The following is a 15,890-nucleotide window of genomic DNA, read 5'->3' on the forward strand; positions in this document are numbered from 1 at the left end:
ATGGAAGCTTAGTCCACTACATTATATACACGAATACAGTCATCCCTTGATAGCCTGAAACATTACATGATGACTGAGGATAGAAAGCAGAATGCTTTTAAATGACTGTTAAGATGGATTTAGATAACCTCATTGGTCATGTAAAGATTACAGTTATTCCATGATAGTCTCAGCATTTGAAGCTTTCATCACACAATGGCATGCATCACATCTCATAAGAATAATAGTTCTCCATGGAACTTCACATTAGCTTTAATCAATCAGAATGTAAATGGATTGTCATTTGGTTGCTTAGTTGAGCCTTAGTGCACATGAGCTTACTGGAGGCACGAACCTTACAGCAAGTTAGGCTTGCCTCTCATGTAATTCTAAGAAGGAATGAGCAGGTGTGGGGTAGGAGATGGTTGCTTGTTCAGATACTTTCTCCATAGGTAAGTGCTATATTAAAAACAATACAGTTTCAGGTAATATAATGTGGTATAATTAATATCATGGAAGTTGTATTTTCAGTGTATGAGAACTTCTGTTGTTAGGAGCTGTGTATATAATGCATCAAGATAAGCTCTCAGAGCAATGTCAGTAGAATATGTTTCAACTATTTACAGTAGTACCTCAGGTTAAGTACTTAATTCGTTCCGGAGGTCCATTCTTAACCTGAAACTGTTCTTAACCTGAAGCACCCCTTTAACTAATGGGGCCTACTGCTGCTGCCGCGCCGCCGGAGCCCGATTTCTGTTCTTATCCTGAAGCAAAGTTCTTAACCCGAAGCACTATTTCTGGGTTAGCAGAGTGTGTAACCTGAAGCATATGTAACCCAAGGTACCACTGTACTTATTTGAAAACTAAGTCCTCTTCTACAAGTTCAGTTTTGATAATATGAATGGCTCTCACTTACTGCAAGTGAACAATTACTTCTTAAAACATCCTAACTAGGGTGATCTTCTAGTTAAGCTTGGGTTTGTTAGTTTTTTAGAGAAAAACGGGTTTGTCATCAGTGAGAAAAGCACACATGGACACTCTCTTACATAAATTAAAAAAATTGTCCAGTAGCACCTTAAAGATCAACTAAGTTTGTTCTGGGTATAAGCTTTCATGTGCTTATAACCAGAACAAACTTAGTTGGTCTCTAAGGTGCTACTGGGCAATTTTTTTATTCATCTCAACTGCGTCAGACCAACATGGCTACCTACCTGAATCTCTTTTACATGTTGTTGAAAAGGACACATGGAATTTCTCTTACATGTTGTTGAAATGGGGTCTAGAAATTTAAATTCAATGATGACCCGCCTTGCATTTGGGTACTCCCACTGTGGTCTAAACCACTGAGCCTCTTGGGCTTGCCGATTGATAGGTCAGCAGTTTGAATCCATGTGACAGGGAGAGCTCCTGTTGCTCTGTCCAAGCTTCTGCTAACCTAGTAGTTAGAAAGCATAGCAGTGCAAGTAGATAGTTGCTGCTGAGGCAGGAAGGTAAATGGTGTTTCCATGCACTCTGGCACTCGTCACGGTCCTCTGTGTGCCAGTAGTGATTTAATCATGCTTGCCGCATGACCCGGAAAGCTATCTGTGAACAAATGCCGGCTCCCTTGGCCTGAAAGTGAGATGGGCACCATACCCCATTGTCGCCTTTGACTGGATTTAACCATCCAGGGGTCCTTTATCTTTTACCTTTTCAGGAATATGGCTTGGAGGGGCATTGGAAGTTTGGAGTCTTCCCACAGGAACTACCTTTCTGAAGGCTACTTTCCACAGTTGTTTACCATGGGTTCTGTAATGGGTGGACTGCACCCAATATGGAGTCTTGGTTTGGCCGGAATCTCCTGCCGCTTCCACCACTGCCGTGCTTTTGAATCTAGCTGCTGCAAAACCACAGTTTGATTCAAAGCTCCACCTCACGTTAACCTACCTATTGCAAGGTTGTTGTTTTTCCCCACCTTCTGTTATATAACTCATATCTCTACACCATTCTCCTTATACCAACACATCAGCAGATTGTTACTCAGCGAAGAGCGGAGGGAAGTGTGATATCTTATTAGAGCAGAGAGTATTACAGTGGTGCCCCGCAAGACGAATGCCTCGCAAGACGAAAAACTCGCTAGACGAAAGAGTTTTCCGTTTTTTGAGTCGTTCCGCAAGACGAATTTCCCTATGGGCTTGCTTCGCAAGACGAAACGTCTTGCGAGTTCTTGCGAGTTTGTTTCCTTTTTCTTAAAGCCGCTAAGCCGTTAATAGCCGCTAAGCCGTTAATAGCCGCTAAGCCGCTAAGCCGCTAATAGCCGCTAAGCCGCTAATAGCCGTGCTTCTCAAGATGAAAAAAACCGCAAGACGAAGAGACTCGCGGAACGGATTAATTTCGTCTTGCGAGGCACCACTGTATTGTGGATGCTGTGGCTTCTGCTTTGCATGGAGCGGGGCTCATATTCAACCCCTGACATCTCCAGGTAGCTCTGGGAATGTCCCTCACCTGAAACCTTGAAGAGCCACTGTCAAAAGTATGGCGCTTCCCTTGCCTATTTGGACCCTTTTTCGTCCCATCCAATTGCCTGAATTCCTCCGTTGTCTTCATTAGATGGAGCATGAGTGAGACTAGCCCTTTTCCAAGCACAAATATAGGTAGAATCACAGGGAGGAGGGGACTGGGTTCATGCCTGCTAGCTCTGTGCCTCTTCTTTATGCATTGATTTATGCTTTAGAGCTAAACCTACATAAGTACATGCACTACTCACATAGGGTCTGTCTGTGCACTCTGTGTTGAAGATGCTTGAACTATTCATCCAGCAAATAATCTATGTAATATAGGTGGAGAGCAGGATAGAAGGAAATGACGCAAGTAGAAGAATGACTAGATCTTTGCCGCAAGGAGCTTATTTAATTTGCATGCCAAAATTAAATTACATTCCAGGATTTTCTTTCTAAAATTGCAGCCAAATCAAATCTGGCCTTTTCTCTGGTTTCCACACTGCATTTCATCCTGCTTCTTTGAAACATAACAAGTGCCTTGTTTTGCAAGTAGCAGAGGGGGAAGCCAGTTTGTTAGCCAAGGGGAAGGGCCATATCTCAGTGGTAGATCACCCACTTTGCCTGCAGGAGTTCCCAGGCTCAATCCCCAGTATCTCCAGGTAGGACTGGAAAAAGACTCTTGTCTGGAACCCAGGAGAGCTTCTGCTAGTCAGTGTAGGCAAAAGGCTAAATGGACACAGGTCTGACTCAGTGTGAGGCACGTTTCTATGTCCCTAAAGGAACTTGACAAACAGCTGCAGCTATAGAGATGTAGGAACTCCTTTTTAACCAAGGATGGGGGAACCTGTTTTCCTTCTGATGTTGCTGGACTACAATTCCCATTGGTTCGGCTGGCTGGTGCTGATGGGAGCTGAAATCCCAACAACTTCTAGAGGACCAGAGATTCCCTATCCCTGTTTAAAGTGCATATTCCTATTCTAGGGAACTATCTCCCTATGCCTAATGTTCCTCCTCTCAATTAATACTAGCTTTAAGATTACTACCCTATAATTACAAACCTACATGACTGCGTATCACCTTTCTGAGGTCAGGTTCTTGGGCTACAGGTATGCTAACGGTACTACATACACCCACTAATGTGCAGTCAAAAAAGTGTGTGGTATGAAATTATCAAATTACCCTTTCTCTGACCATTACTGCCCTTCATTGGCTGTTGTTTGTGGAAGGCAGGGATAATTATTATTCCATTCATCAGACTGGCTTGCCCCAGCCATTCTGGGTGGCTTCCAACAAATCAAAATGTCAGACATGATCATAGAATCAAAGAAACATAGAATTGTCACATGTTGTGTTTTAACTACATATTATGAGGTTAGTGGCTCTTGTGTTAGCCACTCTCACTATAACTCAGGTGTCTCAGACTTTCCTTGCCCTCACAATCTACTCTTTTAGCTCCAGAACCTGGTTTGGGGGTCTCCATCATCTATAACAGCCAGTAATTAGTTGGTCTTTGTCTCAGTTTCCTTTCAACATGCTGAGATTACTTGGATACTGTCTCTCAAATAGCCCATTCTCCTTTCATTTCAGGTTCTGTCTTCCAGATTCCTTTTCTTAAATGTCTGAAAATTGTCAGCTCCGCCACCTTCTGTCTCCATTGCTTTGCTGGGCTCTTTAGCTATAGGACTAGATCTGTGCCCGATTGCAACAGTTCAAGCTGTAGACACTCACTGCAATCCAAATGCTGCCATGGCTTCCAGTGTTGTATTGTAGCAAAAGAAACAGCAGTATTGGCCTTTTCTTTGCGCAGTTGACTGCAACAAAGTCCAAAAGAACACCAAACAAGGTTGTCAGTTGCTCAGACTAAATAAGAAAAGGAACAATTGGTTTATTTTCAAGATGCTTAAAGCAGATAATGAAGCTAACAGAGCTTAGACAGATTATGTTGGGAACTAAGTGAAATTATTTGTTGTTAAATTATAGATAATTACTATACCTGTCACTTTTGAATAAAGCCTAATAACTTGAATTATCACTGCAGGCAGTATTCTATTTTCAGCATAACTATCTCTTAGTATAAATCATTGTTGCTGCTTTCTGTGCAAAGAGCAGGGGCATATTTATTTAATAAAATGAAGGATTAGAAGCAAATGCCCAAAGTGATGGAAATGCTATCCATTTTGGAAATCTTTCCTGGCACACTCTATCAGTTACAAATTTTGGTGTCCATATAGGCTCCCCTTCTCAAACAGTTTTTGAACCCACCATTGAACAATTATTCACATGATCTCTGTCCCCAAAGGGATGTCAACGGAGAGTCTCAGAAGGAAGCAGCACAGAACATTCAAACCCTCCCGAGGCAAGAAAGTTACTTCTTTATGTGTGTTGTGGTTTGTAGAATCTCTATTGTCTTGTCATACCCCTGTAGCAAGAACTTGATATGTGACCCTGACAGATGCTCAGATTTTAATCTGAAAACAAATATTGAATATGGTTCCCTTAAGGGTATAGTTATGGTGCTCATAGTAGACATTCGCCCTATTCGGATGTTACACTTGTGTATAAAATCAACACACAAATGGATCGTGGGGCAACACTGATCAGCCCCTCCCCTGATGTGTTACAAACAGCTGCATGCACTAAGTCTTCTACCCAGCCTAGAACACTGATCATGCAGGGTTCTAGGTCAGATGGAAGCCTTCATGTGAACAGCTGTAAACAGGACAGAACCCTCCTCCAGATGTTTGTACTGTATATGTGTATACCCTGTGGTGCAAAGGTTTTCAGCATGGTCCTGTCCCCCCTTGGGTGTTGATTTTACACATGACCATATTAGCAGCATATAGGGCTTATATGCACTCTTAAACCAAATGGTGGGTGGGCATACATTAACCAATTCTGTATGAATGAAATGCTGAAGGCCTACCCTTCTACATCTCTGTTTCTGTCTGCATGTTTATTTAAAAGGTTAAGTGTCAAACCTATAATATAAATGAGGTACGAAGAAATTCCCTGTGTAGGCAGCAGTCAGGTGTTGTCTAGACAGGCATCTTAATTTACAGATCATCTCACCCAATGAAATGTAATAATACTAAGAATACAGGTCATTCTTCCTTCAGAAATGCTTGTTTTTCATGTGTATGTACACATAAATTGAACTCAACATTTTATCCAGGCCATAGCTGGAACAGACTGGAAGTAGGTTACATTAGGACAGGAGCTGGTTCAAATTAATTTTAGAATATATTGGGATGATGGGGGTTGTGGGGAATGCCTGGCCGAAAACCGAACTGCAGCTACTTTTATCACAAAATGCACAGAAAGGCCTTGGAGCCATTCACCTGGCATCTAAGTTAATTGCTGTATCTCAGTAGGGACACAGGTGGCGCTGTGATCTAAACCACAGAGCCTAGGGCTTGCTGATCAAAAGGTCGGTGGTTCAAATCCCTGCGACGGGGTGAGCTCCCGTTGCTCAGTCCCTGCTCCTGCCAAGCTAGCAGTTCGAAAGCACGTCAAAGTGCAAGTAGATAAATAGGTACCACTCCAGCGGGAAGGTAAACAGCGTTTCCGTGCGCTGCTCTGGTTCACCAGAAGCAGCTTAGTCATGCTGGCCACATGACCCGGAAGCTGTACGCTGGCTCCCTCGGCCAGTAAAGCGAGATGAGCTCCGCAACCCCAGAGTCGTCCGTGACTGGACCTAATGGTCAGGGGTCCCTTTACCTTTATCTCAGTAAAATATATTTCAAATGATGCTAATGATACAGAGAGAGACCTGCTGAGCAAGTGAATGATATATAAAATAGTGAGGCAGTTTAACCACACTCTGATCTTCTTAAGTTCATAAGCGTCACATAAACTTGCAGATGTTGTTGGACTACAACTCCCATCAACTCAGCCACCATAGCCAATGTTCTTGGGTGATGGGAATTGAAGTCTAAAGCATCCCCATTGCTACTTTTCAACAGGTTCATATAACTATCCCAATGTGTTTCAAAAAAGAAACATGTTTAATGTTCATGCTTTTCTTCCATACTAAAAACATCACCTGCAGTGCTAATCATACTTATCTAGAAGCGAATCCCCCTCAGAAGCATTGGGATTTCCTGCTGAAATCCTTTTTGTACCACAAATGTTGGGTTTTTTTGTTGTTATTTTTTGGAGAGGGGAGATAATTTGTCACCCCCACCAGACAGCAATAATGTGGTATCATTGGAGAAGAATTGCAGAACAACTGATGAAGCAGAATTAAATCCTTCATTAATGCACTATTATTGTGTCAAAAACCTGTTGTGGAATATGCCAACCAAAACACCAAACTGGAGAGGTTTAGGTACCAGAATCACAGTTTATGTGTAATTTTTCAGTTTAGTGGTATTATTTGGGGCTGATGGTAGATTTAACACTGATGCATATAACAATGCCAGTGGTGTTGTATGGGGCTGGGATTGCAAAGATTTTTCAGGGGAATATGAATTTAGGTCCCTCAGCCGGACACAATATCGGGGCCAGGGGAAGTGGCAATGTCCCAGGAACATGCTTGACTTCATTTACATGCATAGGATCTAATCTTCCTGCTTTATGTGTAGCGGCAGCAGAAGACAGCTTGTGGCCTCTCATCCAGCAACTACCAGCCAGTGTGGTGTAGTGGTTAAGTGTGGTGGACTCGTAATCTGGTGAACCGGGTTCGCTTCCCCGCTCCTCCACATGCAGCTGCTGGGTGACCTTGGGCTAGTCACACTTCTCTGAAGTCTCCCAGCCGCACTCACCTCACAGAGTGTTTGTTGGGGGGGGAGGGAAAGGAGATTGTTAGCCGCTTGGAGACTCCTTAAGGGGAGTGAAAGGCAGGATATCAAGTCCAAACTCTTCTTCTTCTTCTCTCCCCCCCCCCCCCATGACACAGACATGCACACTTCCCTGAATTCCTTTGGAATGACACATTGAATATCTATGTATAACTTGTCCAAAATTATCTTGTTTTGTATCTTGTATTGTACATGTCTTTTATTATTATTATTTTATCCCATGAGCCACCTAGAATCAGAAAAGCAGCCTATAAATATTTTACAATAAATAGCTGTTTCATCTTCCATTCCATAGGCATGAGATAGGGATGGAAGGGGGCAGAATGGCAATTGGAAAGTTCCTTTGCTGTGCCTGTTGGTGCCACAGACCCCCTTCCTTCCTTCCTGAATAATAATAATAATAATAATAATAATAATAATAAAGCACCACCACAGTAAGCATGTTAACCCTGTGAATTGGGAAGAGTTATGTTTCAGAAGGGGCATTTATAACTTGGATAAATTCCTTCCCCCCACCCCACTCACAAGACCTGTCGATGACAAGAAAACTTTTGTGGAAATACTACTTTTTTGTGTGACAACAGAAGGAAAACCAGAAAAAGGCATATTGAGCCTTAACCTTTAATGTCCCTTAATGTAACCAAATTACATAGTCAGAGATAGATAACTTCTGTCCTAGGTACTTTATCTAGTAAAATCTCCCAAGTGCTATATTTTTACAAAGGCTAACTTCTCAAACCTCATGACACATTTCATTAGTATCCTAGGGGGGTTGCTTAAGTATATTATTAGAATGACTCATTTTTCTGTCCAGCTAATCTCTGTAGCCTGGATATTGTAGCAATAATTGACAGATAAAGATAGGTTAACGCAAATGTGCCTTTTCTGTAGAGATTAGGAGGTGCAAACTTACTGCTTTTCTGTTGTTGTTGAGTACCCATAATGGAGTATGTTGCCATGTCCCTTTCTGTCCTTTACAAGCATTATCTGTAATAATAGTTTATAGAAAGTTTGGTGTCATTGCTGTGGAGATGGGAGTGGGGCAGCTTGAAACTTAAAAACAACCTTTTCAGCATTTACTCATTTAAAATCATTGCCGTTGGCCATTGCTTTCTGTTACAGCTCATTCTCTTTTCCTAATTTCAAGTAATGAATAGTGATGAGTTTTTATCAGATTATGCAGAATCTGTGAGGAACGGCTCATAGAACCATTTCTCTCTGCACATGTCCAAAATAGAAAACTATATCCTAAGTTTGTTTATAAGGAGCATATCAGAAATGTACCCACTGTTTCATTTCCTGCATTTCATATACCCAACTCCAATTTTCTGCCATTTTTATTGAAAGCCCACTTCAGTGCATTATCCAAGCTCTTGCTAGCAAACAAAATCTCTGAGATGACATATCCATTATTGGGGATGATTGAGGCAATGGCATCAGCTAACTTCCTGAAACAGACATCTCCAATAGAGTAATAGCTATCAGTTAGATAGATTATAGTATGATAAGAAACAAGCAAAACATGAACAAATAATACTTGTATAAAGGAAAAGCACATAGTAACCCATTACAAGCACAGCACAGACATCCTCCCATGCTTTCACACCTGATTAAATCCCAGGGTTGTAGCAGAAAAAGGAAGAAATGAGCCGAAGTGGAATGGAGGACAGGAAATAGGCAGAGTCTCTAAACAGTATCATCCACCAGTGATTGTCCACCGGCAGAAAGGACTTCTGCTTGGACAAGAGGGCTTCCCCATTCTCTCTTTCCTGCATACGCTCAGAAGCTTCTCTGGAGGATTCACGGACCTTCAGGAGCAGATTGGGGGGGGGGGGTACTCAGCGACCTGCACAGAGTGGAGTCCATCTACAAATAAATGATCAACAAAGATTCATTTATTACTACCCAGTGCTGGGAATAGACACAACATTGCTTTCAATAAATCACCACCACAAACAAATTTATTATTCTCCCGCAGAAGACAGTATGCTGAAACATAGTGGACATACTGTTTCTTTTGATAACTGTTTATAGCCTGAGCATTATTTTGAGGCTTTGCACTTTACCATACCACTTATTTAGTATGATGCAATATTAGTCCCACCTAGTTGTTTTCAATTGAGAGTAAATGGCCCTTCAAGAAAAGCTTGCCAGGCTTTTCAGATACCTGAGGTCCTATTTGCTGCTCCCCTCCCACTAAGGACCTTATGCAAGTCCCTTAAGTGGAGCCCATTTACAAGGACAGCCATTGCATTAATGAGTCATTTGAAAATTGCTATCCAACTCCAATATAAAAATCCAGCATGATAAAAAACTAGTAGGAGGCAGTAATGTTGCCTCCTTTTGAATCCTAAGCTCCTAGCTTATTGCTGGGCATAAAGAGGCTGCAGTGGTTAAGGCAAACCTTAACTTTAAGGCAGGAGTTTTGACATGTGACCATGGATGGTGTAGAACAAAGGCATAACAGGACTTGGGAATTCAATTTTTTTTTGTTTCTGAAATTAGTCCCTATTCCTTTCACTTCCCCAGTTGTCATAAATAGATTCTCTGTTCCTGTTGTTCCCACAGGGAGCAGCTTCATCCCTTCACCTTTGTGCTGGTTTGGTCTACGTGGTGAGAATACCACAGGGAACATGCAAAGCACAATAAGCACCACTATCACAGTGCCAAGAAAAAGCAGCAGAAATATGTTGGTGGAAGAAGATAAAGCCACCTGACTTTGCATGTTTTTATCCTCTCTGCATGATGAAAGCACCACTCAGAGATAGAATCAGCACAAAAAGAACCTAGGAAACCATCCTTTTGTAGAATAAAGTGGTAACAGAGAAAGAAAATGAAAACATCACACTCTGCCTAGTCTTGGAAATGTTAAAATGCATCCTGCAAATTCTGGTTGTTGGTGGGTTTAACCATTAGGCAGAACACTTACAGCCTACTTTGCAGCATGCTTGTATATGCTGCTCTCTGTATGCTGTGCATTTGAAAAGTTAAGCCACTTCAGCCTTCTCACCCAAGGCCATGTTGAGCATCTGCAGTCACAACTCTTTTTTCTGCATAAGAGGTGTGCAGGTGTTAAGCTGCCTTTGACACAAGGGATTTTGCTTGTATCACTTATATGGATTTGTGCATTTACATTTTAAAGCCCAAGTCTTTAAAATGTTATCACACTAATACAGGAGGTCTTTCACTTCACCAGACTCTGAAAGCTGCTCTCACATGTAATGAAAACTTTTGTATGGCATTATGTTTAAGCTACCCTGTTCCTGCACTCAATTAATACATCTACCTTTATAAAAAGGGCACCTTCTGGTTTGAGTGAGTCATGCCTCCTTTTTCTCTTGAATATTCAAGGCATTTCCAGGCATGGGGGCTTGCGAGTGTCAGGTATACTCTGTCAGACACTCACAAGCCCAAACGGGATTGCACTGATCCCTGCAGGAAAAGCCTGGGTCACCTCAGCACAAGGATACAGTCGTACCTTGATTCTCGAATGTAATTAATTTTGGAAGTCCTTTTGACTTCCGAAATGTTCGAAAACCAAGGTGTGGCGTACGATTGGCGCAGGCACCCCAGAAACAATAGCCAACAACCACATCAGACGTTCGGCTTCCAAAAAACGCTCGAAAACTGGAGCACTTACTTCCGGGTTTTCGGCGTTTGGAAGCTGAAATGTTCAAATACCAAGGCATTTGAGAACCAAGGTTCCGCTTTGGAAACATTTGGTTTCCTCTTTAGAAAAGCAAACACCCAATCAAGTGAGCTGCCACAGGGTGGGAGAAGACAAGGAGATAAGAGGGCATAGGCTGGTAAAAGATTAGAACTATGTATTGTAGTGGCAGAGGACCCCTACTCAGAAGAAAGTTCTGCTGTGTTCAGTGGGATTTGCTTCCTAATAAGTGTGTTTAGTATCGTTGCTTAAATATGGCCGTGGGGAAAAGGTATTATGGTGCAAACCTTGTCTTGTAGAAACGGTCATGTGGAGACCTGTACAGGCAGACAAGGTATTCTATCCATATGAAGCCACATGGAGACTCCAGTTATATGAAATGGGCCCTAGGTTTTTTTCCCTGTTCCCAGTAGCTATCATGCATAATGAATAGAAATCCCACACACAAATTTACTTCTTGTGCAAAAGCTAGTTTAGAAAAGGGTGTGTATTCTTTTTTAAAGTGTTTTGCAAGTCCTCATTCATTATTATTTTTTCCACTGTATGATTTAAACTTCAAAAAGGTTTTTAATGCACAAGGAGGGGTTGCCATGTTGATAAAAACCACTTTGATGCTAGCAGCAACACCTTCTGGAGGAAACATGAAGAAAATCTTGCTAATGAATTTGTATGAAGAAGTACAAGTTATTAAAGCAAGCATAGCTCAGTCCATGTGTAGATTATAAATGAGGGTGGCAGAAATTTTAAACTCAATTCACACTAAGCGTACGTGATGTTATGGCACAGTTCACTACATTAAGCTGTTTCATTTGCTAGCGTAGTAATGTTCATGTATTGATAGCTGAACTGTAAGAATCCTCTCTCTTGAAAAGCAGGAAACATTGTTCATTGATGCAACAAAGGGTAATAACAAAGCAAGATGTCACACTACTTTTATTTGCATTTTAGGTCAGCCTCAAAACATGTAGATAAAGACCTTGGAAATATAGAGGAAAACAAAAAGTTAGAAGAAAACAATCACAAATCGGAAGCTTGAGAACTTGTCAGTCACCACCATTCCAGGTAGGTGTGAACAACTTCATAATGTCGTCTATCTGTACTCTGTATATGATTTGAATGGCTTTTAGTCTCTGCATTGCTGAAGTGTTTGTACTATTTACACATCTAGGTTTATCTGCTCAACATTTGGAAGGCCTTCAGAAACGCTTTCAGTTGCTTGGGGCTTTCTGTGGTGGTATTTGGAAAACAGACAACGGTTATCACCTCACCAAGAGACAAACTGTTATCAATAGTATCTTATCAATTGTTATCAATAGAATCTGTTATCAATAGAATCTATCTTGGACTTCCCAAGACCTCTAAACACTTTAGCACCACACTGTTCACTAAAATAACACACACTGTTCACTAAAATAATGGAAGCAACTCCAGGGCTAAGTATAAACTCCTGGATGTCTTCTAGGTCAACCAGTGTGCCTGTTTTGACTGGATATGAACTCCTGGTTCAAACAGGCCACTCTGTCCATCACCAATCACTGCAATTTATCTATATGTCTCTGTACACCAGGGGCTCAGTGCTATTTGTTTAATCTTTTTCTCGAAGGACAAACGTTCCAAAGAATATCTAGCCATGACAGATTACAGGTAGGTTGTGCTGCTTCAAAGCAGTAAGTTGGACTGGGTTTGTTCTGATGGCAGTTCTGTACCACTGTGAAGAGACTTTCTTTTCAGAAGCCCTGTGCTAGCACTCTCCAGAAGCAAAGTATGAATAGTTTTTTGGTCCAAAAAAAATAATCTGGAAACATTTCAGAATGAGTAACACTGGGACCAAGACTCAAGAGTTAGACTGTGTACATTAAAAGTACATCCTGGGCTAAGTGTAGTCTACCGCTTACAGAGCTGCAATTTCTAGCACACTTTACAATCTACAGTTACCAATATTGGGGGTGGGGTGGGGGAAGGATGCTTTAATTGTATGCAAGATAAGACAAAGAGCTAAGGCAAAAAAGAGAAGGCAGTCAATGTTTAGGAAAGCCTCAGGAACAGAGCCTCGGGCAACAGGGCCAGCACTGACCGAGGGCTTGCTCAGCACTGTCATGGCACCTTTGTAACTTTTCAAAAGTCAGTCGAGAGATTCAAAACCATTTATGATTTTGGAAAAAAAAATTAAGACTTGCTGGCGAATTATAATGCACTCTTCATTGTTGTGCGTTTCACGGTGTTCTATGGTAGCCTTCATTTATTTCTTCCTTTTTTATTTTTATGGCATGCATTTTATGTGGGAAAACTAATATCCCTCGCCTCGCCCCCCCCATTTGTGTATTATCATCAACATATAAGTTCATCTTGACTGACCTTGTTTTTTCTCATTTTCAGAGAATAAACATAGACCAACTGAAGCATGAACATGGATTGTATTTAAGATATATACAAAGACATGACAGCTATTCATGGTTCAAGTATTACACAGATCATTCTATCAAGTTTTCGGAGGAATTTACACAGTTATCTCAAGCTTACAAAAATATCAGCAAAACTAATTTTGGCGGCAGCCGTGATAATAGGTCACAAGTTTGTGTTCTGTTTGAATATCTTTTTTCTTTTTTTTTCTTTTTTTGTAAATGTCTGCACTGAAGATTTCTTTTGGTTTGCCTTTATGTAAATTTTTTACGTAGCTATTTTTATACACTGTAAGGCTTTGTTCTGGGAGTCGCTGGTAATCTGATGTATAGTGTAATGTTTTTATTTCCATTGTTTTTTGCACCCTTTAAAGAGGTACATTTCTAATTCTGATTGCTATCAGTAAAGCTCTTACTTTGCACAGCAAGTATCTAATTTATAAGATTGCCTTATGGGAAAATGAGACACTTCTCTCTATGTTTTTCAATAACCACTAAAGGAAAAAGGGGGGAATAAATCTGTAAAAAAAATAAGTAAAAGCAAACTAACCGGTTTTTGAAATAATGAACACCTGCTCAACTACAAAGGACATGTATATAATTTACAAAAGGAGAGTAAGGTATTAAACAAGATTCATGTTGTCATGTATACAGATGTCCTACTAACAAGTCTTTTTTAGACAGGAAAATCTTTTTATTGATAGCATTCTGGAAAACTAATTGTTATTGCAATTCCATGATATATAGTGTGAATGACTGAAATTAAGAATTAGTTCTGAAATATTTTTGTTATCCACTGCCTTAAATATTATCTATCTTTTTATTTTAAAAGAAAAAAAGATCAGTTGAAATTGGAAGTTTTTGGGTTTTTTTAAGTGGTCATATCAAAGCTGCATTTTTCCACAAAATAGAATATATATTTTTGTGTGTGTGCGTTTTTGTTAACTACACTACAGATATTGCACCTTGAGATAATTTTAGTGTTTTTAACTGGTACATAATTTATCAAAAAAAGTACATGAAATTGTAACAATGAAATGAAATCTATGTATCTTTAGTTACATTCAAGATTGTAACTTTATAAACCTGTTTTATGCTTGAGAATTTTTTTAGAAAGTTAGCATAAAAAGAAACATTTGAATAGATCGGGGCAAATAGACAGCAGTATTTAGCAGTGCTCTTTTAGCGGAATAATAGCATCTGGGAGAATGTGCTAGATAATTTTTGATAACGGCAGGAAAATATTACTGGAATGGAAGTTTCTGTTTACAGATTTACGAGCCAGGAAAACAGGAAGATTCTGTAGATTGTGGGGAGTTTAAGAAGAAGAAAAATGGAGATGGAAATTAGGAAATGTATTTTGCCACTTAGGGGGGAAAAACACTGTTGTAAATTTGTAAAATGTTAAATGTCTGGGCAGTAGTGACTGATGTCTTAAATAAAAGCTTCCTGTAGTGTACTGGCATGGATTAAATACATGAAATGTCCTATAAATTCAATACTGTATAAAATATTACAGAAAAAAACTGTTAAAGTCCTCTCTGCATTGGTTAAGGCTTTATTTGGCAGGGGAACAAAAAAATTAATCTTGGTCAATGTTTAAACCAAAGTTAAAAGGGGGATAAAACCAAAGTCATTTGTTTTGCATGGCAAAGCCATTTATGATGTCTTTGTAAATACTGTGGTTTGTTTTTTTTCTTTCTCCTTTTTCTTTTCTTTTTTTTTTTAGAATTTTGTTTTGTTTTAAAAAAATTCTAAAATTTTTAAGCACCTGTTTTCCAAAATAAAATGTGAACACACACAAAAAAAGATTATATATAATTTTGTTTTGGCGTGAAGACATCATTGCTTATAAGAGAAGATTCAATTGGTGTGAGTACAGTAAAGGGAAAAGACTTGCACTGCAATATCATGTCTTTTAAGTTTTATGAAACATAAGGATACAAAAGTAGTCCCATTAACAAAAGGATCTCTCCTGATCTGTAAGAGAGCCATGCAACTGACCAGACTTGAAAAGAGTGGACACCAAAAAATGAAAGTGCTCAACTTCTGCATCCAGTGTCATTTTGGGAAACCAAACTCTCACCTTTTGAATTTCTACTGGCCATTCCAATGTAATTCTTGGGGGGTGTTTCTTCACTGTTGACATCAGACATGTTTCAGGAATCAACAGTACAAATTAATTGTTGCAATTCATGCCTGAAAGACAATAAAAGTGAAGTATGTTTTCACATTCCTGTCTGACATTTCAGTTCAAGTGGGATATTCATACCTGCATGAAATAGCTCAGTAATTTGGTTACTCAGTGCTCCAAAACGGGATGTCCCGATTTAATTGGGGCAGTAGAGCAGTGTGTTTTGATATTGCATGCATGCATGCATGCAACTATGGCTGGATGGAAAATGGCTTCTTTGACTTCCCTTTCATTCTGTGATTAAAGACTGAGTCTGACTCATGGACAGAAGACAGGGTAAATGCTCAGACGAGGCATTTGCTGTTTGTAAGTGGTAACAGATGACAAGGGAAAAAATTGTTAAAAATTAAGAAACTTTAAAATGGGCAATGT

At 40.0% G+C, this 15,890-nt stretch overlaps 1 protein-coding gene across 5 annotated transcripts in view; it reads left to right on the forward strand.

The window, feature by feature from the left end:
* ALCAM (activated leukocyte cell adhesion molecule) overlaps positions 1-15,557 on the forward strand; it is a 122,193-nt gene extending 106,636 nt beyond the window's left edge. For 3 of the 5 annotated variants that reach the window (XR_013985311.1, XM_081002709.1, XM_081002708.1), the window contains 2 exons: positions 11,874-11,987; positions 13,302-15,557. Coding sequence is in view for 4 of the 5 variants with exons in the window: in XM_081002709.1 (XP_080858835.1) it covers positions 11,874-11,961 (88 nt within the window). In the remaining variant the exon portion in view is untranslated. Of the gene's footprint in view, positions 1-4,758; positions 4,816-11,873; positions 11,988-13,301 lie in introns of all 5 variants that reach the window. The other 2 variants (XM_081002707.1, XM_081002706.1) reach the window with 1 other exon arrangement.
* Positions 15,558-15,890: the final 333 nt, after the last annotated feature.

Source organism: Podarcis pityusensis (genome assembly GCF_964106645.2).
Source record: "Podarcis pityusensis genome assembly, chromosome: 4".
In the NCBI taxonomy this organism is placed as follows: domain Eukaryota; kingdom Metazoa; phylum Chordata; class Lepidosauria; order Squamata; family Lacertidae; genus Podarcis; species Podarcis pityusensis.